This window comes from Mastacembelus armatus, chromosome 6 (assembly GCF_900324485.2).
Source record: "Mastacembelus armatus chromosome 6, fMasArm1.2, whole genome shotgun sequence".
Taxonomy (NCBI): domain Eukaryota; kingdom Metazoa; phylum Chordata; class Actinopteri; order Synbranchiformes; family Mastacembelidae; genus Mastacembelus; species Mastacembelus armatus.
In genome coordinates this window covers 4,377,603-4,403,204 of record NC_046638.1, presented here as the reverse complement: position 1 = coordinate 4,403,204, position 25,602 = coordinate 4,377,603, and the positions used below count along the sequence as shown (strand labels likewise).

Here is a 25,602-nt window from a genome sequence, read left to right as displayed (position 1 = left end):
ATTCCCATTTGAAGTCACAGGGATCTGCTGGAGCCTATCCCAGCTCTCTTTGGGTGAAAGGCAGGGGTCCACCCTGGACAGGTCACCAGTCCTTATTGCTGTGAGGCAAGAGTGCTAACCACCAAACCACTGTGCTGCCCCATGAAATCATATATGATATGTATTTTCTCATGGTTTGAAGTAAAACATCATTTTGGGGACGTCCATGTCCTTTTACTTCACATAAGAGTCCTGGCACTTGGACAGGACGATGTAACGCGTATGCATCTGATTGGCTGAAACGCTCCGGTACGTGAACCAATCAGAGCTCCGTGCGTCTCTCTGCCGTGATGACGTCCTTCCCCTGCGCGGCGGAGGAGACATAAACTGGAGTCCGTCCGGAGCGGCCACCGCTGCAGTCTCCACCCCGGATACCGCACTCCCTCCCTCCCCCGTCTCTTATAAAGCTATCTCGACTAACAGGCCGTCCTCCCGGGCTGCTAACTTTCTCCTTGTTGATGGTTAGAGTGTGCGAGAGAAAGATGAAGTTCCTTGTCGCCGTAACGGTCATTGTGGGATCACTGATTTTTCTCGCTTTCCCCGATGGCTCCTCCGCCGACGAGAAGAAGAAAGGCCCCAAAGTGACGGCTAAGGTAGGCGGCGGCTAGCGGGTCATTCAGAAAAATCACAATGCTTCCTCGTAGCTACCCTAATGCTAACAGCTTGTAAAGCCACGTCACACAAGTTAGCCTTTAGCTACGAGCAAAACTGTTGAATTGCACGTTATGAGCTGCTGCACTAGGCTAACATCAGCTAGCGTGAAGTAAAGTAGTGACAACATTTGACCTAAAGCTAGTGCTGCCAAGCCAGAACACCAAAATCACAAATGTCTCATCTCTGCCGGGCTAGCTGTAATCCGTTAGCACATTTAGTCGGCCTAAACGTCAAAAGCTAACGCGTAAAATATGAACTACCTCAGATTCGTTTAATCTGTAATTACCACTGCATGTTACATGTAAACAGAAAGTCCTCCTTTAACGAAGGAAAAATGCTGCACCTCAGCCAGACGCTGCAGATGTTATCATGTCTGGGTGCTGAACTGTCCACGTCTGCAGTTACATGGAGCCTTAGGACTGGTCCTGTTATGTAACATTTAAATACAGACCTTCAATTAACTGATTATTTCTAAAGTTGGTTGACTATTCTGTCTGTTTGTTGTCCAGATGTGTAATGATTGATTAATGATATTAGGAATTATTGTTAAATAGCTGGAAGCATTATAAATAGATTCATGCACTTAAAAAGGACATGATCCTATGAATATTAGGCCGTTGGGGCATCTTGATTTAAAATCTTGATTTCTTTAATTTGATCTGGATTAGGGTAAAATGGTGTTAAGTTAGGTTCTGTGTGCTAGTAAAAATGCCTTAAAGTCTGAACGTTAACTGTGAGGGCCTGCAGAAAACCTCTGCACAGTGGTGGACATACACCCCTTGTTTCAGTTGATTCCAGGACCAACTGGCAGCAGACCTACTACTGTTGGTCAGGAATTATTCAGACTTACCTGTTCTGAAATTACTAGATCTGCAAATGATTAGGGAATTAAAAGGATGATTTGAGTTAAATCCAAATTGTTTGATCATCAACTTTTTTATGCAGCTGTAATACTTGTAAAACACTGTGTAAAATGCATCATGTGCCTACAGGATATAAAACCCTTGAAAGGGTTGTCTGGACAAGAATGTCAAGCAATCTTTTTCATTCTAAGTAACAATAAACATAAATGTAGAAAAGAGTTTTTGCCACATTATGTAAAATAACCCTATAACCTGATTTTGTAGGTCTTCTTTGACGTTAGAATTGGAGATGAAGATGTAGGAAGAATTGTCATCGGGGTGTTTGGGAAAACTGTTCCCAAAACAGTTGACAACTTTGTTGCTCTGGCAACAGGAGAGGTGAGAAAGTCAGAGTTTGTGTATAAATTAACAGCCACTAAAATGCAACTGTCTGTAATGTGTTTGGACTAGTGGTGTTCACAATCAACACTTACTGCAAATCAACTGTAACCAATCATTTTTAAACAGCAGTACAGCATCGAAAAGGGTTGAAATTACATGTGGGTATTTGTGGGTGACCTGAGCTGTATACTATACTTTCAACTTAAGGTCAACATCATTATTCACTTTTTCAAATCCACATGTCCAGGAGATACTTTGACTAAGTAAATTGAATCTCATTTACATGGTGTAAAATGTCAAACACTGGCAGAGATTTCAGTTGTTGATGTTTTTAAATAAACAGAAAGGATTCGGTTACAAGGGCAGCAAATTCCACAGAGTCATCAAGGAGTTCATGATCCAGGGGGGAGACTTTACCAGAGGAGATGGCACTGGAGGTAAGATGGCTAACACCTGCAGAATCACATTTGTCCTGCATGAGAAATGACATGATGGTCTGAATATTTAATGACATGGACCCTTGAGGGTTTTACCAAAATCAGTCCAGCAGTGACATACTGTCAGGGAAATGTTAAATTGCTTGTGTTATCTTTGACATTTTAGATACATACCTCATTTTTATTCAGTTCAGAAGATTTGCCTACAATCTTCTCAGCATTTAGTGAACTGATGATTCATTTTATTGTTTTATACATTCATGACATGTACAGCGATAACCTGTTTTTCAAGAGGCACTTCACATCATCTTAGTCAGAGGACATCTGGCAGATGCTCTTGTTCTGAGAGACTCAGTTGTGTCCATTGATCACATATAAGCAAATGTCATCAGAGAAACATTTGGCAAAAATCAGGTGACCAAGATGAGGTGCAGAGGTTGGTGCAGTGGGTGAATGCGACAAGCTACCTACAAACACAAACAAATCACACGCATTCAAATGGTGCAAATATTCTTTTTCCTCTTGAAGGCAAGAGCATCTACGGAGACCGTTTCCCTGACGAGAACTTCAAGCTGAAGCACTACGGTGCCGGCTGGCTCAGCATGGCCAACGCTGGCAAAGACACCAACGGTTCCCAGTTCTTCATCACCACAGTTCAGACTCCATGGCTGGACGGCAAACACGTCGTCTTTGGAAAAGTTCTGGAGGGAATGGTGAGTTTCAATGCTTGTCACATTGCAAGGTGGTGACTAAATAACCAAATCCTAAATGTGAGTTTAGCTTCTGTCAAAAGCTGATCTGTCTGCAGATATTGGTCCATCTGATGAAATGCTAAGGATAGCAGGGTGAGTTTCAAACTAAAGAAAGCCCTACTTTCCTCCTCTCTCCTCAAGTGCACTATGAATAGAGCTGAAGCACGGGAAGTAGAGTATCACATTTAGTAAAGCAGGCCGGACAGCTTTAATAAATATGTTGCAGCTCTGGCACGAATGACAGCCTACTTTCCCATTAACATCAGCCATATTGCCCCAAAACAAGTACACTCTTTATCTTAACTCTGGAGGTACATGGTTCAAATATAACACCAAAGTTTGTGTATGCATAAAAGTGGAAATCTGTTTACACATATGAAGCCCAATGCATGAATATTGATGTTGAGAAAACCAACAGTTCATACTACTTATGCACTGTTGCAGATTAAACTATCCAAATCTATATAAAATAGGTAACGTTGATTCCATTTTGACCAGCAACAACAATATGATGTTCTAGCAATATTTATCTCAGATATATCACTGGCAGAGTTTATTCTACAGAATAAGAAATTTTGTTTTACTAGTGGTGGTACTTTTGTATTTAAGGTTTCGAATTCTGGAATTTTTGCACTATGGTATAGCTGCTTTCACTTAACTAAAGGTGGACAAAGATCAGGCGTTAGTTATTAAAATATAATTTATATATTTTATAGAAATCTTTTTTTAAAATAAAGAGAAGCAAGAACAACAAAACACCTGCACAAGTTTTCTTAATTATTTTTTGGACAATAAATAAAATTGTTAAAATTCCCAATTCCCATTTTAATATTGCTGAACCCTTCTAATATCTTCTTGTTTTATTCTTCCAGGATGTGGTGAAGAAGATTGAGAGCACAAAGACAGATGGTCGTGATAAGCCTCTGAAAGATGTCACCATCCACGACTGTGGCAAAATTGAGGTGGAGAAGCCATTTGCAGTGGCCAAGGAGTAGATGTCTGCTGGGGGAGAACAGGACTGTGGGGGGTGGGTGGGTGTTGGGGAAATTGTTTTATCACTACTAGCCCTGTGGTCCTGGAGAAAGGGCTTTGGGTCATTCGGTGGCTGCCGTCTTAAAGCACCAGAGGAGCATTAGCCTCGAGCAGAAATTACAACACTTTGGGTCCATTTTACCAACTAGCATTCCAAGGTGCACTTAACTGTATTTCTGTTTTTTGTTTTTGTTTTTTGTAAAAAAAAGTTGAAATCTGAAATAAAGGTTTCAAGTTTTGTTAAACTGGTGTGTGAATTTTGTTACACCTGGTTGTAATTAGGACCCTGACAGTCAAAGATCTGGAGATTAATATTGGTGGTGAAATATTCAGCTCTGTCCCTGAAGTAAATATTGAAGCACATTCACAAAGATAAAAAACTTTGCTAATACAATCTTATTTATGAGACCAGCTCTCATATGAGCTTAAAGAGAATAGTTAAATAGCTTTAGTGAGTTCACTGTAGTCTACCAATTTAACTCATGTTATTTGTTTACATATGCCAACTTAACCTGTGTTGTCCCTTTTAGCATTCACAAAATTTGGGGCAATTGTTCTTATCACCACTAAGGGTGAGATTACCCTCGTTCTTTTGGACTGCACCTGTAGAGATTATATAGCAAAAAAGGGTTTATTTTACATAAATTCCCACATAAAGGAGGATGTATTTTGGAATAGAAAGACAATGCTTTGCTGTTATGACTCAGTGTTCTTTATTTTGCACCTGAATATTTAAAGTGTCAGTCTGGACTGCAGAGGGCCCCCTCACAAAAGAAATATGTGTTCCTCAGCTGATCAGAGCCTGTTCGTGCTTGTGGTTTCACGTGATTTTAGTGCAGTAATATGAGGAATTCTACACTTCTGTGGGTCTCAACGATCATTGAGGACACGAACTGACTCCTTTGACTTTCCACTGAGTGACTGACTCATATTTAGCAGTAGATTTTGGGTTTTGCTGACTATTTACCTGGTGTTCATGCAGACCACTTTTTCTCTCTGACTCAGCATTAGAATATTACTGAGGAACAAAGTAATGAATAATACATTACTGAGAATACAACTATCTGTAAAATAGTCAGGGACATCATAAATACAAATGTATTTTTTTTAAATAAGATTTTATGTTATGAAAAAACTATACTGTTTTCAGTAATTGACTGCTACCCTATTCAGCTCTGGACCCCCTCAAACGTTCAGGATTCTCTCCCCAAACAAAACCCCTGATAAAAACTGATATAACTGCACTCTAACTTAATTTATTCCAGTGTGGCCATTTTAAGAAGCAGTGTCTGGAAATACTGAGGCCATGGGAACAGTGCTGGGTTAGAGAATGGTATTTCCAAACACAACTGACCTTACTGGAACAGTTTGGTGGCATATGTGTTCATACACAGTCTTTGTTAGGGGTAGAGAAACCCACGTTCCTCTGGGACCACTGCTCTGCTTGTTTTCCATCTGTCCCTGCCCTACCCACTGATGATTACCTGGATCAGGTGTGTTCAGACAGTCAGAACGGTGAGGGTGAGGGTGGAGTGGGGGAAGACAAACTGACCTGGTTTGCTCCAGCTTCTGACTGATCTTAATTAAGATTTGTAAAAGTGGATATTGAGGCCCTTTGAGTAACAATGTCCACTTTTATATATATATATATATATATATATATATATATATATATATATATCACAAATATATTTTTTTTCTATATAAATGACTGAAGCCAAAGAGGCTCCAGGTGGTTAAAAAGCCTAGAAAATGTATTTTTGACAAGAGCCAGAAAGCAGTTCTGTGCACTGCAGTCCTTGTTTTGTCCAGATTGACTCAGGCATTGAATGATTCACCAGAAGGAAAATATGGAAGGAATTCCCTGGGGTCGGCACATCCGTGGTCTTGGTTTAACCCTCCGTTGTTCAGTTTAGCCTTGTTTGTGGCGATTGGGGATTGTTTGATAAAACTGTGTTATTTTTAACTTACTGGCTTTGCTGGAAAAGCTGTGACAAGCCGGACATATCTGACATAGCTTCCTGCAAGAGGCTTTGTCTATGAGATTAAAAGAACATTGGAGAGAATCAACACACGAAGCATGGAGGTCACACTGTCACACTGGAGGACCAAACATCTACATCCAGCCATCCTCTCAGGCCCAGTGGAGCATATTCTTATGTTTGTCTAGATTTTCAGTTTTATGGAGCATTTTAGCATCTTTCATCTCATTGTTTGGAGTTTGAATTTCTGTTTTTGGTGAAAAGGCTAACACTCAATGTAGTGTATATGCACAGCCACAAAGAGCAAGCAAACACTGTTTGCTAACCGGTGAACATAGAATTTAATATTTGGTAACTGAAGATTGATATTTACCTAAGTAATCTGAATGGAAAGTGACTATTTCATAATGTGTGAATATTTGACATTTGATAAAGGTGTAATATAATCAGCCTGCTGGTAGGTGGCTTTTTTTTTTCTTTTGCATGCTGCTAGTTGACCACCTGTACCTGTTTTCCTGCTTGGGCCCTCTACCTGTTTCCAGACTTTGCCCTTCAGAAATTCAGAACATATTTTAATTTTGCTATAATTATAACTGGTAGTTTCAGTCTGAAATCACAATGGCAGGTACTGTAATCATTGTAAAGGATTTAAAAAAAAAAAAAAAAGAGTTTCCCCAATCGATGACAGATACCAACAACATAGAAATCTCTGCAGCTGAATAAAGCCATGGTCAAGTTCAAAACAACAAAACAACAGTCATGTCCACAAAGATAAGGAAATACAGACGCAGCGTACAAGTCAGAGCGGAAACAGTTCGACAAGAGAAGTATAAATATACAATATGAGCAGCAGTGTGGGAAAAGACACCGTGGGAACTGAGCCTTGTATTTTGTCAATGAGTTTTAGAAAGGCAGACTCTGACTCCAGTACCACAGACGTGTGGGTTCCCACCCAGACCTATAGCTGAGCAGCAATGTCACATCCATTTCTTCATTGTTCTCCAGTTTCCTCAGTTTCTGTTGCCCTCCTCTGCAGTTTGCATGTTGTGTGTGTTCATGTTCTCTGGAAGAAGTTTTCTTCGGGACGTGGCCAAGGCTCCAGTGACACGCCGGTTCCCACGATCTCCTGCCCTTCCTCCTGAGTTACTGCTTGCTCACGGCTCTGAACAGGAAGACAGTGCAACAAGGCCACAGAGTGCGTGCTAATTTAGACTGGCTCTGCTGGGTCTCCATTGTCTTACATAGGAATTACGTGAAAAACAAACAGTCTCCTCTGAAACTCATCAGCAGTAAATCACTGTATGTGTTTAACTTATAAAACCCCAAAGTTCTTATGAGGATAGAAAGAGGAAAATCAACTAAACTAATGAGTGTATTTTCCAACCAATATATTTAGGTCAGGATTAATGCTTAAAGAATAGCACTGTGCTTCTTCTAGAATGCTGCACCTTAAGAGGAGAAAAGGAATAAAAAACCTGCAAAATGTGTTTATTGTTGTTAATTTATGTCTAATTTTAGCTTTCTTCACCACACCAGCAGCTTGACTCTAGTTCTGATTATTTTTTTTGTTCTATTACTTTAGACCAGACGGGATTTTTTGGGGTGGAAATACTTTTTTATTTGGAAATATCTTGATAACAATTGGATGGATTTCCATGAAATATGGAACAAACATTCATGTCCCTCTCAGGGTACACTGTTTATTTGTCATCAGCAGGTTTTATTTTTTCTTGTATAGTTGTTTAATGTTACTTTACACAGATGAGTGAATTTCATAATGCAGTTCTGCTTGTTGTTATACTGCCTAATTTCCCCCTCATTCCTAACTGTTTCAGTCCTTTACAATCAAAACAAAGTGATTAATATTTGAACAATTTTTCTCTGTAGTGATAGTTTCTTGGGAATTTATATTTTGTTGTTGCACATCATAAATAAATTAAGAAACCCTGAAAAATAGCTCTAAATAGCAGGCATTTGATCTACAGATGTTGTTGAACTGTCAAAACTAATCAAAGATACTGCGTTTTTGTCCGTTTCCGTCTTTTAATAAATTGCGACCTAAAATCCATCTTTACCTGTCTCCTGCTGATCATCACCTCAAACGTAAAATTAAAGTAGAGTTAATAAGTAAAACCACAGAGGATTAAAGCTCTCTACTTTGCTGCAGACCAGGTGGCCTTAATGCTCTAGATGTTCTGTGCAGGTTACTTTGCTAATTAAAGTCATTTCCTTCCAGCCTGGGTGCATATTTTTGAGGACATGATAAAACGATAAAGCTCTAGCATGGGGATACAGTTAAGTGCTCTTCTAGAGACCATAAAAGTGCTGCTGCATTCCTGTTCATCTCATGTAGTTTGGAAATAGCAGTTGCACTGGGTTATGTTGACTAGCTAATTGACGGGGTTGCGTAAGAGCATAAAATATTTATCTTACCGTGGCACCTTTGGCTATGGAGCTAAAGCAGCTGTGTGCAGTAGAGAAAAAAATATTTGTGTTTGAAAGACAATAATGCAGTATTTATGAGTTCACTTACAGAAGTAAGGAATTGTACCTTGTGTTATTTACAACAAAAATCTTGACCCATCCACGTAGTGCATTGTATTGTACATACTGGGTGGTGGGTGGAAATGGGACAGCAGGTTATATAATAAAGTTGAGGGGCACAATGGGCTTCTTTTAGAAAGAGCAGATCTGTTGGCACCTGAGGCCTCAGCATATCCAGTTAGATACAGAGCCATCTGAGAGATTACCCACTTACACAGTTCCTGCAGAGTGACTCGCGCATCCCAAGATGGAAATTATCCAACTGTCCCACCACTATCCCTGCTTGGTGTGAATCAGAAAAAACTGTTCATAAAAATAATCCTGAACAAACTGTCCTCTTGTAAAAAAGAACTAAACAAAAGACCCCATAGGCTGTCTCACCAAGAAGCTTAATGTGAGCCATATTTACATTACATTTGTTGGCTTTTAGCATCCATAGTAATAGGATTGGAGGATATGGTATGTGGGTGTGGATCAGTCTGATATTTGAAAATGTCAGACCACACCCACACACTGTGTCATCTCTCCAAGATTTCTCACAATTAGAACAGCCCAGATTTTTGAGTAAAGCGCATTATATCAGACGGTCACATATCTGTAAGGTCTGAGATCATGTTCATGCCATACTGTGCTTTCTTATTACTTAGAGCTATCAAGTTACTGTCTTCAACAGATAATTGCTGCAGACTTTGATTAATTCATGTGGTGAGACTGAGATTACATGTGTCTAAATATTAAGTCAGCTCTACCTGGAAACACTGAGACACCCTGCAAGACTGAATTACAGAGAGACAATCAGCTTATAAAGATGCAGAGTAGGACTGCACAGGGAAAACAGCAAGGCTCTTGGTGAATGCAGCACACTGGGGCTGTGTTTCCTTTTCCCAGAGAATCTAACATTCTGCAGCTGTGAAAGACATGACAGCTCCAGGCTGACTAGATACAGAGGAAGGGTTTAGCCCATAACACAGTGCAACATTCAACATCCAAGTTCCAGGTTCTTCCAAACATGTTAAGTGATTATTGCACTGACTTTTTTTGTAAATACTTTTTGTTTATAACTTTAGCTTTTTTTGTACATAATCTAAGCTTTACCAGCTGTGTAATTGAAATGGCACCATTTCAGAATGAGGCCAAACAGCAAACATCATGACATTTGAACCTCTTCCTCTAGATACAATAAATATCAGTCCATCAGTTTGTTGTTGCTCCATGTTTCAAGTGGACTAAATAAAAGTGGCACAGTGTAGTTTTGCATTGGTGTGGTTCAAGATTTCTAGTGTCCATGTTCTACTTCGTGCTTGATGGCGTCGTGTTTATTTTCTGATGTGATGTAGTTGATGGAGAGGAAAGCCACACTGTATCTGCAAAGATCCATCCGTACCCTGTAGACCCACAACACAATAAGCTACCCTGTATAAAAGAGCATCCGCCAAAGGACTCACAAAAGGACATGTAAACATTCTCAAATCATCTGAAGATCTTCTCCTTCCTGTGAACGCCTACACACCCGACTCACACTCACACTCACACTCCAAACTCACACTTTCTGTCATGGTATTTGGAGATGACATGAATCCAGTTTTAGGTAGGACCACAGTTATTCAGACTGACATTTAGGGCAAACATGGAGGCAACAAGTTGGAAAAATAAGAAATTTTGACATGAAATCCTGCTGTGTCTTTGCGTTTGTTGTGATTACCTGCATGAGTAAATCAACTTTTCCTCCCACAGACTGAGACGTGCTGTCAGGGAGAAACAATGGAAACTTTCATTAGTTCAAGAGTTTGTTCAGGGATTCACACAATCAAGAAGCATATGAATTTCCATATTTATACTTAATGTTTTTTTTATTTGTGCTTTGTAAATGAGGCAGTTCATTAGTGAAGTGGCTGCATAAAATGTTTTTTTTTTGTGAGATTTTGCTATCTTCCCCTGGAGGCCATGAGGTGTTGACCAGGAGGTGTTGTAGGGTGAAAACACATGGTCCTACTTCATTATCAGTCTTAAACACATCTGGCAATAACTGGTGGATGCTCCTTCAGTTTTCAGCACTTATTCCCCACAGAGCTCCTGCTAAATATTTCATCCTTGAAGCTGAGATAGTGTGTCGTGTGCTTTTCACATGATCTGTCTTTTGTCTTCAGTGTGAGGACTGAAATCCCAGGTTAGTGGTGCTGGTCTCAAACATCAAGACGACAAGTTGAAACACGAGAGACGTTTTGTTTTTCAGCCAGAATCTCATCTGTGACCCTGCGATGCTGCACTGGAGTTCATGAAGGGCAGTGAGGGACAGTTTGTCCTGGGAACTGAGACACTCAGTGTTCACCTGAGATTCAGCACAGGCTTAGATTGCTTTTACTCTGCTGCACCTACTGCAAGGGCTGATTATGTAATTTGAAAGAAGCTGAAACTTTGCTCCCAGGTTAAGTCTATATTACTGACTGTTTTTGGACAGATGATTACAAAAAACACAGCTCATATGTGGTTAGTTTGTTTTAATTTTCAGAAAGGCTTCAGATAAACTTAAGATTAAAATAAACACTGGAATGTGATATGTTTTTAGCCACAACATTGCTATGCCTAGGTCATTTTGTTGCTCAGTCCATTGCTTTTGATTCAGATAAAAATATCTCAGCAATAGACCTCTGTGTAATTTTGTACAGGTGCTAAATAGATTTTTCATAGATTTTAAGGACTTGATATGAACTTTACATCTAGCCTCAAAATCGGTGCCAACTTTCATGTCCCAGTGAACTGTACTAACTTTGGATACTTTCCATTTAGTACCACCTCTAAGGATAAGCACTAATTAGCAAATGTTAGCATGCTAACCCCCGAACTAAGATTAATGTGGTAAACATCACACCTGCTAAAAAATACCATGTTAGCGTTGTCATTGCAAGCATGCTGACATTTAGCTCAGAGTACTAAAATACATATGTACAAAGTACCATGGTATTTACTTTACTTTATTTATTCATACAAATTATAAGTAAACAGGAGTTTACCCATAAAACTGTACAAACTGGAGTGTCAAAATGGTTTTTTGTCTTCTTTATAAATACTCCACATATCCTCACTGAATTTCCTAAATCCAATCTTTTCATTCCCTTAAGTCTAATTTGTTCTTTCATGAGCTTCTCATCCTTCCATGATTAAGACGTTTGTGTCTTTGAATGATGTGCATTGAGGAGGTAATTCCCAGTATTGGAAAGTACATTTAACAAGTGCACTGTACTGCACCTTGGTACATATTTGGTGCACAGTACTTTTTGTTTACTTGCAAATTGTCGTTTTATGCTGTTTTATACTTCCACTCTATAATATTTATGAAGAACATTTTATTCCACATGATTTTAAAAGTTCTAGTTGTCATTTATGCTTCAGACTAAGATTTTACATTACAAAAACAAAGACAAAATCTAGTTCAAACTTTCAGTTTCACAGGGACTGCACAGTAGAATACTTTCTTTTAAACATATTTTTACAGAGGCATCTTTGATACCGTCTATATGTGGCCCTGCGACAGACTGGTGACCTGTCCAGGGTGTACCCCTGCCTTCCACCCGAGAGAGAGCTGGGATAGGCTCCAGCAGATCCCCGTGACCCTGAACCAGGAAAAGCGGGTATAGAAGATGGATGGATCTTTGATACCTGGAAGACATTGATAATGTTAAGATTTAGTTCCAGAAAATAAGGAAGCTTATCTTACTGAAGGTCACTCTGGGCACTGCTGTCATGAAACACTCCCTCAGAGGGTTTTATCATTATATTATGAAGATGTTGTTCTATGGTGGCTGGCAGGTGACACTGACCACCCTGCGCTTCCCTTGACAAGCCGGGCTGCCAACATTAATGTTGTGATGAGCAAAGATCAAGCAGTTTGGCTTCTGTCTACTAATCTACTAATCTGTTTGGCATAGGGGCTCTTTTCCATTCCTCCTTACATAACTGGGTCTATGTTCGGATTCACACACAGAGCCTGGGCCAAAAACTAGCCACTGAAAGGGACAGCTGGAGACTTTAAGAGGAAGGACATTACTTTGTTGTTTCACAACACAAGGTTCGCTTCCTGAGTCTCCCTTTCTTCTGGTTTTAAATTGTCACAGCAGAAAAACTAAATTACAATACTCAGAGGTATTCAAAATATTGACTAAAATGAAATTAAATCTGTGCACATAAAATACTTCCTCATTGTTTTCATTGTATCTACAAAATATACTTCTGGTTTCCATTGGCATATGTCACATGATAAATAAAAATTTAAAAGTTAGGCAATGGTGCGACATAAATAACACACACGCACATAAACTTGTCCATTTCACTCATTACCTTTGCTTGATTTAACTAGTAACTACAACAACTAGTCAACTAGTCAATCCAGTAGTTACTTTGAACATTAAACATTAAAATGTAATGTGTTGTAGATAAAGCAGTTCAGAGTGGCTATTCCAATGCCCAATGTGTTTTACTTCTACTACACTTAGTACTGCTGTACTTTTACTTTGACTGGGTACCTGTGTTTATTTCGTGGAATTGCTATTTTTACGTTTTGCATTGCTCTAATTAACCAACACTAATCAAAACAAGCACATATATAAATATAATACAGTCAAATAGGTATCCAGTATAAAGTACATGATTTCATTCAGAAACACAGTGTGGTTGTTGTCACTTTTACACCAATTTAACCAGGCTGACATAATTTTATCACCGTTTTAACAGTTTATTGTCAGATTTGTTTACTTTTTCTTTTTTATCCTGGGAAAAAAAAACCCTCAGGCGGTGACGTAGATTACCCATGATGCATTGCTGCAGCTATAAATACCCCAGTCCTCGGCCGTTGTCTCTCCCAGGTGCTGCTGCAGAGCGATGCGTCATGCTCGTTCTCGGTTTTTTTTTTTTTTAAATTTAATTCATCCCGTTAACGTCTTCAGCAAAGTTTTGTCTTAACTTACGTATGGTGAATTTTTCTCTTTGGTTTTTATTTAATAGTCACTCGTTTGGCTGTCAAAACACGTAAACATCCGTGTTTCCCCGAAGCGATCATGTTGAACGCCGAGGAAAGGTAGGAGGAATGATGCTAAGATTTTTCTAGAAACGTCAAAAACGGACGTTAACGGTTTAACGGGTGTTGTTGTCCTGGGTCATTGTTATTTTAGGTTAGGTTTGTAGGTTATTTTTTTCCTATGTGTTTAAACCTTAAAATTATTTTAAAAAGAGCCTTAACTTCAGGTTCAAATAGGTGAAATAAATTCAGACAATTCACTAATGCTTATCATCATTAGTGATAGTTAATTACTACAGAAGACTAGCGATAAATAAACCAAGACATAATCACATTAGTTTGATTTCAATAGTGAAAAATTGGAACATTATCTTCATTGACGAGTATGACTTAAACTGATTTACCAAAATGTTGCTGGTCAATATTAAGTTGATCAACTAACTAATCAGTTAGTTAATTTTGTTATCTGTAAATTTAAGGCCTACTGTAGCTTCTTTGTGTTTATGTAATTGCAAATTGAATGTTGTTCAGTTATGGGTTTTTTGGAGTAAAGATGGGTAGAAGGAGCCTATAGCATGACCAACGCTGGTATAAATATGAATGTTTGAAAGTTCTCTAATGATGCATGGTCTAATATTTATATTTCAGATAATCTATTTGCAAACTTGGGTGCTGGAAAGTTATAAAAGGATTTTAACTACTTTTTGACATTCCATATTAACTAAATAAAAATAATGAACATGGTCAATGACTTAAAATAGAAATAAGTTGCAGCCTGACCTATTTTGCATAGGGAAGGCTTTTCTGTCAGTGTGTATATGCTGTACTGAACAAAGTAGTGGCCTTTTACAGCTTCTAATTTTGACCTTCTTTTACAGTAGTGACTATAGAGTATGTTCTCCTATTCATGGTAGGGATTTGGTGTCACATTGTAACTATGTTTTCTTAATATGTGGTAGGATAAACAGATACTTTTACACATGATCTATGGATAAATGGCAGTCTGTGTGGTTTTTTTTTTTGCTTTGTTTCTGCACACAAGCAGACACAAGATCTGTTTTTGTCATCTGTGGGTTTATCATCTGACATGCAGAGAGGAAGCAGGGACAGATCCATTGATGCTGTGACTATATTAGCTCTCTGACTGTTATGGCCTTGTCAGCTAAAGGCATCAACTGGCCTACATCAGCCTGATTGCATAACCCTCCTCCCCTCTGCTGGTTCACATCTCAAGTATCAATGGAATCTGTTTGTTTGTATGTATGTGAGCGGTATGGTGGTGCATTCACTCAGAAACAGATGAATTATCTAACCTGAGCCTCCTCTTGACTAAGTGCCCCTTTAAGTGACTGAACTCTTTAGTGGTTGCTGTGGGTGCTCAAAGATTCTGGATCAAAGCACTGTTAAATTTTCCGTAACAAAACCAAAACATGTGCCAACCAGTTTCAGCTGACATCTGGAACTGTCAACCTAAGCTATTATTGACTGCAGGCAAGGCTGAGAAGGGAGCAACAAAACAGATCTGCAGTGATTGAGTTGCAAACAGGGTTGTAACAAACACATACAGAAAAAGTCTGCACATGGATGAAACAAACTGCAGATTGAAAAAATAATGTATTTAGCACTGCAACTAAGAACTGTTCATTGTTAATCTCTGGCTATTTCTTCAGTGATGGATTAATTTTGTGGTGAACTGCTGATCTGCAGTTACCATCTGTGATCTGCTGAAATACAGTAGCTTGTTTCCAGCCAAAGGTATGTTTTTACATCAGACAATAGATATTTATGCTGATAATAAACAGAAGTTCAGATCTTAATATTGTTCTTGCTAGAGTCTGACCAAGCTGTGCTGCAATAAACCAATGGAGGTGTTGGGCTCCATAAACTATAGTCAGCCTGTCTTTTGGATAAAGCAAATCGCTGTGTGATGTTTTTTAAAACTGTCACATGCACACTGTTAGGTCTGCCTGTTTGCACGGTTTTGTGGTTTTGTAATTGGTGTGGCCTTTGTTGTAACTTTGTTTTATCATAATAATATGAGTAGTAATTTATCCTTATTACAACTTTACTCAGCAGGTTATTGCTGCAGTGTTTTTGCATTTTCAGGTAAGTTATGTACAGTTTAATCACATTTTAGCTGGATATCTCTTGTGGTGGGTTTCTACAAATTTCTCTCTGATAATTGATGGTTGCTGTTGCTGATGGAAATATAAAGTGTGTTACATGGCTTTAGGAATTGCATGGTTGATCAGTCCACCACTTTGGTCCAGACTGAAATATCTGAAAAGCTGTTGGATGGATAGCCCTGCAATTTTTAGACATATCTAAAGCTCAGTGGTTATGGTTACCTAGGTAGCTTTATGTGGTATGTTTAAACATTATTGGATGTCACGAAATTTGGCACAAATGCAATTTTCCCTCAGGATGAATTTTAACCACTTTGTTGATCCATTCACTTTTTTAAATAGTTCCCTAATTAGATCACAATGTTATGTTGTCCAATATTTGAATTTATCACCTTGAATAATAATGCATGCAACACTTATGGCCTCCTCAGCTTTACACTGTATTTATTGTTCGTTACCATGATGGTAAACATTGTAAATAGGCCTGCCAAACATCAGCATATTAGTCTTGTTACTCTGAGTATTCTAGCTTGCTGATGTTAGCATTTAGCTCAAACCACCAAGTATGTCCAAGGTCATCATATAGCTGGTGGCTATAGCTGTGGCTGTTCACTTTTAGTCTTGTTTTAAAATAAACACATAATGTCCCCTGATGTACTCCCAGGTTGACAAACTGGTTGTGACACTTTGTACATGACTTCAAATGTCTTTGCCATTCGTGTCCTGCAATTTAAACTGAAATCTGATTTTCTCATTGATGCACTGGTTGTACATTTCATGAAATCTGGATCCAGTTTGGGGCAAAGCAATGTGTCCTGTCAGGAATATGTTCATCCACACTCAGGTTCTCAGAGCATGTGTGACTTTCCTGTTTTTATCTCGACATCTTCTCCAATGTGTTGTTCTGCCAAATTTCCAGAGATCGGACAAGGACTGAACACTCTCCAGTTTACTTTTCGTTTTATAGCAGTGTGCTGTTTATGTTGTCAGTTTGATTCATTTTCACCACAGTTTACACAGCCAGTAAACTTGTTTGCGTTGACAATCAGGGTTAAGTTTTTCTTGTTTTTTCATTACTAAGCTGTTAATTATACTTTTAGAAGTCGGTTTAATGTCTTCCAGTGCTCATGCCAGAACACTTCCTGTTCTGTTTGAGTCGTGTGTTTCTTGGCTGTCAGCCACACTTTGCCTCAGCAGCAGGACAACCCTGGCCATCCGTCTCCTGAAACAATTCACCTCAGTTCACAAAACACCTCTCAGCTCAGGAAAAACAAACTGGCAGTGGAAGCATTCATCCTTAAAATATAAAAAAAAATCTCTTGCATGCACGCACACACATGAATGCATATGAACAACACAACACATATGAATCCTGTATGAATGATGATGCATTTAGCATATTTGAGTTTTACTGCAACACACAGATGAATAAATCCTCACCAGCATATTAATACAGCCCAGGCTTGTTCAATGAACTTGCCATTCATGTTGGTTCCCATAGTGTTTCACTTGTCAAATCAAACTTCCTTTAAAACTGGAACTATATTCTGTTTTGAGGGTGACTTTATGACCTAGTAAGGTGCTAGAGGCTGCAGTTCCACTTGGGATCATGGGAATGGGGGGCAGGGAGAGTTGCTTGGAGTATGGCTGAAATGTCAGAGGACATGAGTGTTGCCTTTCAAAACAGTTGACATTTCCAACAGGGACAGATCTCTTCTATCTGTCTCTGAAACGGAAGAGGGAAAAAGAAGTTGGCAATGAGATCTTGGCGCACACGCTTATCGCTCCCTCCATGTCCTACCTGTTGTTCCTGATAGTCAGTTGGTTTTGTTTCTGTGGATACCTACTGGTTACTGCTGCTTTCTGTGTGATTTCACTTCATTTCCTCATGCATCTGTTTTTGTTATTAAATAGATCTTTCTTTTCCAAAGTAGGTCAGGGATGCAATGTAACTGTACTTTGACAACTACTTTACAACTTTAGTAGTTCAATTTCATGCTGCCTTGTGCTTCCACTCTACTGTTATATAGGAGAAAATACCATTGCATCATACTCTATATTATACAGTACTACATTGCACTGCATTTACAGCTATTACGTACAATTTACTTTACAAATTAATTAAAGTAGTTGAAGTTATTTGCCAAAAGGTAGCAATACTGTTTATACAGTTTAGAATATATATTGTAATATACAAATGTATATATTTAGATATAATATATATTCTAAATATACAAATATTGACATGGTTACTTTAAAAAAGTCTTAAATGATTAAGCTGACCAAACTAGGTACTCATTGCAGTTCTGCCATTTTTACTTAAACTATCTGAATGCTATTTACATCACTGCAGTAAGTGATGCATTAAGCTCCCTGTTGACAGCTTCAAGGACAGCTCAAGGTTTTTGCATCAGTTCATATGTTGTGTAGAACTAAGAAACTGATGAGACTGAGCATAGAGCCAACAGCTGTGCATATTGAGCTTTGTTTTCCATTGCTCACTGTCTTGGCTCGTAGCTATGCAAATTAAGTCGTCCAGGTTACCTGTCGACAGGGGAACTCCTTACTGAAGCAGAAAGTACATCTTGCTGATGTTTGTCTGTGGCACACAATGTCAAAAGTCGCTTACAAAGTTGTTCTCTCTTCTGCAATTTCAAATAATTTTTCAGGTTAAAATCTGAACCAAGCAGGGTAGGGTATTTTGTTGTCTAAAGGTTGAGCAAAGATTCTTCTTCTTTTCCTTTGGGCTGCTCCCTTCAGGGGTCACCACAGCGAATCATCTGCCTCCATTCAACCCTATCCTCTGTATCCTCCTCACCCACACCAACTATTCTCATGTCCTGTTTCACTGCATCCAAGAACCTCCTCTTTGGTCTTCCTCTAGGCCTCCCTCCTGGCAGCTCTAACCTCAGCATCCTTTTACCAATGTATTCACTGTCCCTCCTCTGAACATGTCCAAACCTGTATGTAAGTTAAAGATGCCCTGCGGAGTTTTCATGAATACCCTATTTGAGGTCTAACAAATGTTAGGGCAGTTAATCACAACCTCCTCTCCTTCTTCGACCAAGAGTGGTCCAATTTCCACTAGCACCCTGTAGGTCAACAGCACCAGTGGCAGTTGTTGTTAACCCGGGCTGCGACCGATCCGGTATGGAAGTCATATTTGTGATTTGCATGTTTGATTTGGCTTAAATTTTATGTCGGATGCCCTTCCTGACACAACCCTTTGCATTTACCTGGACTTCGGACCGGCACATGAAGACCCCGGATTGTGCCCACCCGTGGTTGCATTATCCCCAGCCCTGATTGCTGGGTTAAAAAGTTCTGTCTTGCAGTGTCAGCCGGCTGCCATCATGTGTAGTTTGAGATTCTTGACTGTAACTCCAACCAGGAAAGATGTGTGTTCCCATAAGCCTTGAAGGCTATTTGCAGAGGTGTTTACAGCTCATGTGCTTGTTTATGATGCATGCCTTCCACCACATGCGTAACCCATCAAGAGCTTCAGGAATGCATTTCTAAATCATAGTCTTTAATTTTGTGGAAACAGTTTGATTGATTTTCTGGAGGCAGTGGACTGACGTTTTCACATCACATGCCTGGTGATGGGATCACTCTCTTGGTGTGTGTGTGTGTGTGTGTGTGCGTGCGTGTGCGTGCGTGCGTGAATAGATATGTTGACATAAGCAAATAGTATAATCATGTTAAATTCCTCTGGCAGTCCTTTGTACACAGAGGTGTGGTGTGTTGCTACAGCTGCGTTCTGTTTGCTAATTACATGTTTGGTAAAGGTGACCTGTAGCTGTGAATGAGGCAACAAACATAGAGGTTTACAGTTGCAGAGAGACAGTTTCACTTTAGTGTATGTAAGTTAAAGATGCCCTGCGGAGTTTTCATGAATATCCTATTTGAGGTCTAACAAATGTTAGGGCACTTAGTCACAAGGTGCATTTCTTGTTTCAATAAAAATTTGCAAAGCCATTTGAAGAAATATTTTGTGCATTATTTATAGATTGAATTGATGAGTTGATTGTCCTTACACTAGGCTTTTATGTTCTATGCATTCACTCACTCAGTGGAAAAGAAATTAGCTGGACAGGTTGTTTCATTACACTGACATAACCTGAAAATATTTGATGGTGTCCTAAACAGTTTTGGAAGCAGCCAACACAAACAGCATCCGTACACTTTAGTTAGGCAGGCTTATGGTAGATAGTTCTTTAACGGTGATGCATCTTCTCATTTAAGCTTCTTAGCAAATACAGTCACAATAAACCAGAACCTTGTATGAAACAGCAGTGAGAAAAACTATATTCAGTTTTTGTTGTTTTCTGTCAGTGATTGCATAGATTGCAAAGTTGATGCTGGAGTGCTGATGAGACTATTCATTTAATTTTTGGGAAGACTGTTGTAAAATAGAGATTTGTGTTCTGAACAGAATAATTATTTTAAAGAAAGAAACATTAGCAAGGTTTTTGATTCTGCCAGATTGTCCAAATTAAAATACTGATCATTTTTCCTACTGTAGTTCCTGGATAGTGGGGTCTCGGCTGCCCAGCTCCATCCCTCAGGCACCAGGGCCTCTGTGGTGCTCCTGATGCCCCTCACCCACAGCTGAAGATCCCGGGTGGGCGAGGGACTGTCAGGGATCACTCTCTTGGTGTGCTACTACACAAGGTGACTTGACTTTACACACAAACACACACTGAGTGAGAGCTGTGGTTCAATGTCCGCATCTGGATTTGTAACAAGCCTACAGTATAACCACACAGCATCTGAACCTATAGTGCAAAGTGCTGCTTTCATGAAACAGTGAGAAAGTGCTTGCATCTCCCTGACCGATGTTTGTTGGTCAGATGCAGATATGTTCAGAATTGTCAGAAAAGCAACCCCATTGGCCGAGTAAGTGTAAATGTGACATACACAGGTCACACTTTCCATTTAAGATGGGATGTTATTAACAGAAAGGTTTGTCTGTCACAGATTGGTGTATTAAAGACTTGTTATCTTAGATTAAATGCATTTTATAAGGGAAAAAGAAGAGTCGGCATGTGTTCTTATATACTGTAAGCAGTGTAGATAATAGTTGTGTTAAGTGCTTTACCTCTCAGGGAATGATCTGACCTTTCTAATCAGTTGTACCCTCACTTTTCCTGTCACTTTTTTAAAAGCTTAAAAATCCTTTAATCCTCAACTGCACCTGCAGTGGATTACATGAATGAATTCTTTCATTCACCTCGTTTCCTATTAGCAGGCTCAAATTTTAAAATAAAAAGGATTCAGAGATACCAGACAGGACAACAGGAACCTGGGCCCTTCTCTCTTGTAATTGTATACACATAAACTATGTCCCACTCAGGTGTGTGCGTGTGCGTGTACGTTTACGTGTACGTGTACGAGTGCATGTCAAGTTCTACCCTAGACATGTGACTGACTGTCCTCAGGGGATTAGAGATTTAGGCTCAGACAGATCAGTCACAACTGTCATATTAATCTCCTCATCTGTCAAAGCAAAAAAAAAAAAAAACCTTTTCTAATGCTATTGGTTTGTCAGATTTGGTCACAACCCTAAACACAAAATCTTGTCTACAATCACATAGACTTACATTTACTCTTGCATGCCTGCTTCACTATATTAAATTTATTCACATGATAGCTGCAGTTAGAACATTTGACTTTTAATTATTAGACAACTGTAAGTGCAAATGTAAATGCTGCAGGGATTAAATAATATACCGAAATGCACTACACTTAAATTTAAAACAGGACTGACCAAGACCCCTGGGTGTGAAACCAGAATGTCTGTATTTTGCTTTGAGAAAAATCAAGAAGAGCTACAATGAAGAACTTTCATTTTAATTTCAAACGTATCCGGTATAAATGTGACTGTACAGTCAAATTGTTGAATGGACCGTTAAATGTGATTGCGTTGTCTAGCTTTGAAATGAATGTTGACAAAAAGCTGAAAAGTAAAATTGAGACAACAAACTTAAGTCGTTTCTTTGGGTTGTTTCTGTATGAATACAGGATGAGAGGTTAACAGTAACACAAGTCGCTCCACTGAGTGGAAACCCCTCTCTTCTTCGCTTCCACTACCAGCTGAGTGAGCGTCGCTCGGCTTTCTGGGATACGGCTTTAACTCAAGACAGCCTCTTTCTGGAGATCCCAGCCGGGCCGGTGGCAGAGGGGAGCAAGGAGGGGTAGGGATCTGTTTTAATTTGCTTTTGGTGTAAAGTCAACAGTTTACACATTGCCATGGCAAATTCAGTATAATATACTTTTCCACAGCGCTAATGCCATCAGTACATACCCACCACTCTGTTTGCAGTCTTTTAATTTGAAACCAGAAGTGTTGAGTGTAATCATCTGATCTCTTGCCACAAAAAGTAAAGGAGAAATAACTGGAAATAAAAAGCAAATTAAAACAGTAATTCTGCTGAGCAGAAACTTGGACCAGCACAGTGATGAGTAAGGCATGAATCTGTTTTTAGTGCAGTACAAATGTTCCCTGTGCTGAATTTACCCTGTGAGTTATTATAGCACAGATTATTTAATCTTCAGTGCAATCTCTTTTTTGTATATTTTATTATATGTGTATCAAAATCATTTCTGTTCAAAACATCACAGGTTATCTTTAATGATGCTATAGCACCTTTAGTCTTGGATCCTTTTTCTTGTGTTCTAGTCTCAGCCAGTACTTACTTTTAAACTCAATCATTAACCCACTGTATCTGAAATTGTCTGCTAAGAATAAGTTACTCTAATGCTTTTCAGTCTTGTCTTGTGGATCTAGATTGTACAGGAGAGGCTGTTAATCACGGTGCTTCAATGCTACCAGTGTGCACCACATTAAGGATATTCTGATTTCATTGCCTGATTTTGTGTTTGGTTGAAATCAATGCTGGGACAGAGTAACCTTTGGGCACACACCCATTCCTGTGGGCAGCCAGCTTTGCAGCTGCCACTGCATTATTATGTAAAGTTGCAGCGCTTATGTAAAGGGGGGGGGGGGGAATTAACTGTGTGCGTCACTACCACTCCCCTCTCGCGTCTTTCACTGGCTGACTTTGTGTTCCTGTCATCCTTAGGCTGGTTGCTCTGCTCGAGTTTGCAGAAGAGAAGCTCAAAATGACCTATGTTTTCCTGTGGTTCCGTATGAACAGAGAGGATCGATGTAAGAGCTGTTTCATTTTTAAATGTTTCTCATAACCTTCTCATGCAGATATCAAGATGCTCCCTTGGTTTGTGTAGGTTTGAGACATCTTTTACAGATGGGTTTTGCAGTAACCATGGGCCTGTCTGTCAGCTACATAAGTGAAATATGGCATTATGCATGTCTGCTTTGTTTACAAGCTGTAGATGGTCAGAAAGAACACTTGTAGATGAAGCCATGCCTCCCTTTCCTCCCATGAACGCTGCCTGCAGCTTACAGAGAAGCATGAGAACATTTGACATGCCCACTGTGCCTGGAGTGGAAGCAGAGTGCTGTGCACACACTGTGATGTCCACTGACACACAAAAAACAGAACTTATATACTGGTATATCTATATGTAATATCAATACTTCAAGGTATAGTGCCATTTTTAACGGCGCGGTATTGTTACCTTCCTAGTATAAGTGTACTGTGCAACACTAGCACAAACTGAATTGTACATGAACATAAAGACTACTAAAATGAAGTTACAAGTTTTACAAAGACTTGTTAAACCCCCACACAACTGGCTGTACATTGTAAAAACTGGTGTACAACCAGCCACCACTGTCATCGTTACCCACCAAAGAAGTTCCACTATGTGAGCTTTAGATCTGATGTTGGGAGAGAAGTTTAACATTAATTACTTTTAATCTTATTTCACTCTTACAAAAAAAGCTAGTAAATGACTTTTCCAAAATGCTGATGTATTTCTTTATAACTAAACCAAGAGACAGGACCATTTTTCAATAGAGACTCAATGCTCTCCTGTTTCCACTAGTGTCCATCATCAAGACGTTCCACTACGTGGGCTTTGAAATGGTGAAGCCGGGAAACCCCATGGTGCCGGCCCGGCCTGATCTGGCCTTCATGGTTTACTCTCTGGACAACAGCAGCTCAGATGAAGAGTGACTGCCAGACAGTCTCAGAAACCTCCCTCTCCCCACCTTCACCTCCCCTCTTCCCTCTTTCCCTGTGACCCGTCTGTCTGTCAAGCAATCTACACAAACTAATTCTGCCCCTCAAAAAAAAAAACAACAACATTAAACTGGGAGGCATCGCCCTTTTTTTTTTTGTTTTGTTTTTTGTTTTTTTAACAGACTTGTGATTTAAGGGCATGGTAGGATTTCCATGTGACACAGCCCCCGCCACCTTGAATATGACTGCAGAAGATTGGGGAAGCAGGGAGTAGCATAGCTGGAACTAAAACGTCACATGCCTTTTGGATCTTGGCTTTCTTTTTTTTTTCTGCTTGGTACTTCCATTCTTGACTACAGTATCTGTTTGTCCTGCCATCAACAAGACAACTGTATGATATTCAGGAGAAGTTGGTGTTTTACATTGAAACTGACCATATCAGCTTCTGCCTTTCTATGAAAATGCTTGTCTTTCTGTACTGTATACCATGCAAACTGTGTTAGAAGTAGGTAAAAACAGAGGCAGTTATGGGTTTGTTATAGTCAATAAAATTGTTTTTTGCTTTGTTACATTACTCATTACAGCACATTTAAACACTTTTTCTTCCTGAAATATGTCAGAGAATCATTCCAGCACGTCATTCATTCTGTTTTTTGAGAATACCCTGTAAGCTAAGACGTTCTTTGATTTTCTTTGTACAATAATCAGCCTGTCAAGCTGCAGCCTGTTGATTCACTGTCACACACATAAAAAAGCTTACTTTATTTTTTCCAAAGGTCATACGTGAAATTTCTACTTTACTGTACACATTATGTTTTAGTCTAGTTAAGCTGTAGTTGCGGTTTGTGGATCTTGTGCATTACCTTTCCATTCATACAGTACACTCCAGGACAAGAGCAAAATTTTATTTTTTTTTTAATAAAAACCCAATGGCTTGTGCAAACTCCAGAAGTCATTAAACAATACTTAACACAGAATTTCCAAAGTCCCCGGTGTCTCTACTTAAAAACATTTTAGAAGAGAATCTTTACACAATACATAATTTTAAACTGTTTTCCAAGCTGTGCCTGTATTATCTCTGACATCTCTTGCATAGGTGCAATAGCCTAGAAGAAACTTATTTTGAATGAACGTCACTAAATAGTCAGAACACCTGTACTGAATAATATAACTTCAAAATAGACCTATGACAAAATGTTTTTGTTTCATGTCTTACAAAATGAGTATGGATGTGTCATTTCTGGCTGTCTTTGAAATAAAAAGTTGTGTAACCTGAAAATGAGTTAAACTGTATCTTGCAACTGATTTAAGTTTTTTGCTTGTTTTTTTTTTTTCTCATCTGGATGTTTAGAAGAGATTTTAAGGATCCTGGAAATGCCTTCAAAATGGCAGCGAGTGTTGTTAAATGACCTTCAGGGATTTTGGAAGATCATTGTGTAATTCATATTTTGACTTGAATGAAATGGTGAGACATAAGAGGCAGAAACTGTGACTTGTCTAGCTTCTTTCAGCCTTGTGGAGACACTGTAATACACCTTCCTTTCCCTTTTAAAAGCTCAATTGAATTGGGGCTTCTTGTGCCTAAAAAGAAGAGTGTAATGTAGTATCTTTTACTCCTGAGTCTTATTGAGGAATGTGTCCATTTTTCATTTTAACCCCAAGCAGATTCAGAC

General features: G+C 39.1%; 2 protein-coding genes across 2 annotated transcripts; both read left to right on the top strand.

Moving 5' to 3' along the window:
* Window positions 1-388: 388 nt before the first annotated feature.
* Window positions 389-4,403, top strand: ppib (peptidylprolyl isomerase B (cyclophilin B)). The gene is made up of 5 exons (XM_026310857.2): window positions 389-632; window positions 1,821-1,934; window positions 2,281-2,374; window positions 2,903-3,087; window positions 3,999-4,403. The coding sequence occupies exons 1-5, from the start codon at window positions 498-500 to the stop codon at window positions 4,119-4,121; spliced, it is 651 nt and encodes a 216-aa protein (XP_026166642.1). The 5' UTR covers window positions 389-497; the 3' UTR covers window positions 4,122-4,403.
* Window positions 4,404-13,579: 9,176 nt separating this feature from the next.
* Window positions 13,580-25,211, top strand: oaz2a (ornithine decarboxylase antizyme 2a). Its single transcript, XM_026311850.2, is given in 6 exon segments — window positions 13,580-13,755; window positions 20,347-20,413; window positions 20,415-20,495; window positions 21,846-22,018; window positions 22,907-22,992; window positions 23,793-25,211. Coding segments are annotated over 6 exon segments (558 nt in total). The 5' UTR covers window positions 13,580-13,735; the 3' UTR covers window positions 23,924-25,211.
* The last annotated feature ends 391 nt before the right edge of the window (window positions 25,212-25,602 follow it).

Excerpts from the sequence above, each read along its gene's own strand:
- ppib (XM_026310857.2), top strand. The coding sequence starts at position 498 with ATGGTTAGAGTGTGCGAGAGAAAGATGAAGTTCCTTGTCGCCGTAACG. Across the intron at positions 633-1,820 it reads GCCCCAAAGTGACGGCTAAG|GTCTTCTTTGACGTTAGAAT; the intron begins GTAGGCGGCGGC and ends CTGATTTTGTAG. Across the intron at positions 3,088-3,998 it reads GAAAAGTTCTGGAGGGAATG|GATGTGGTGAAGAAGATTGA; the intron begins GTGAGTTTCAAT and ends TTATTCTTCCAG.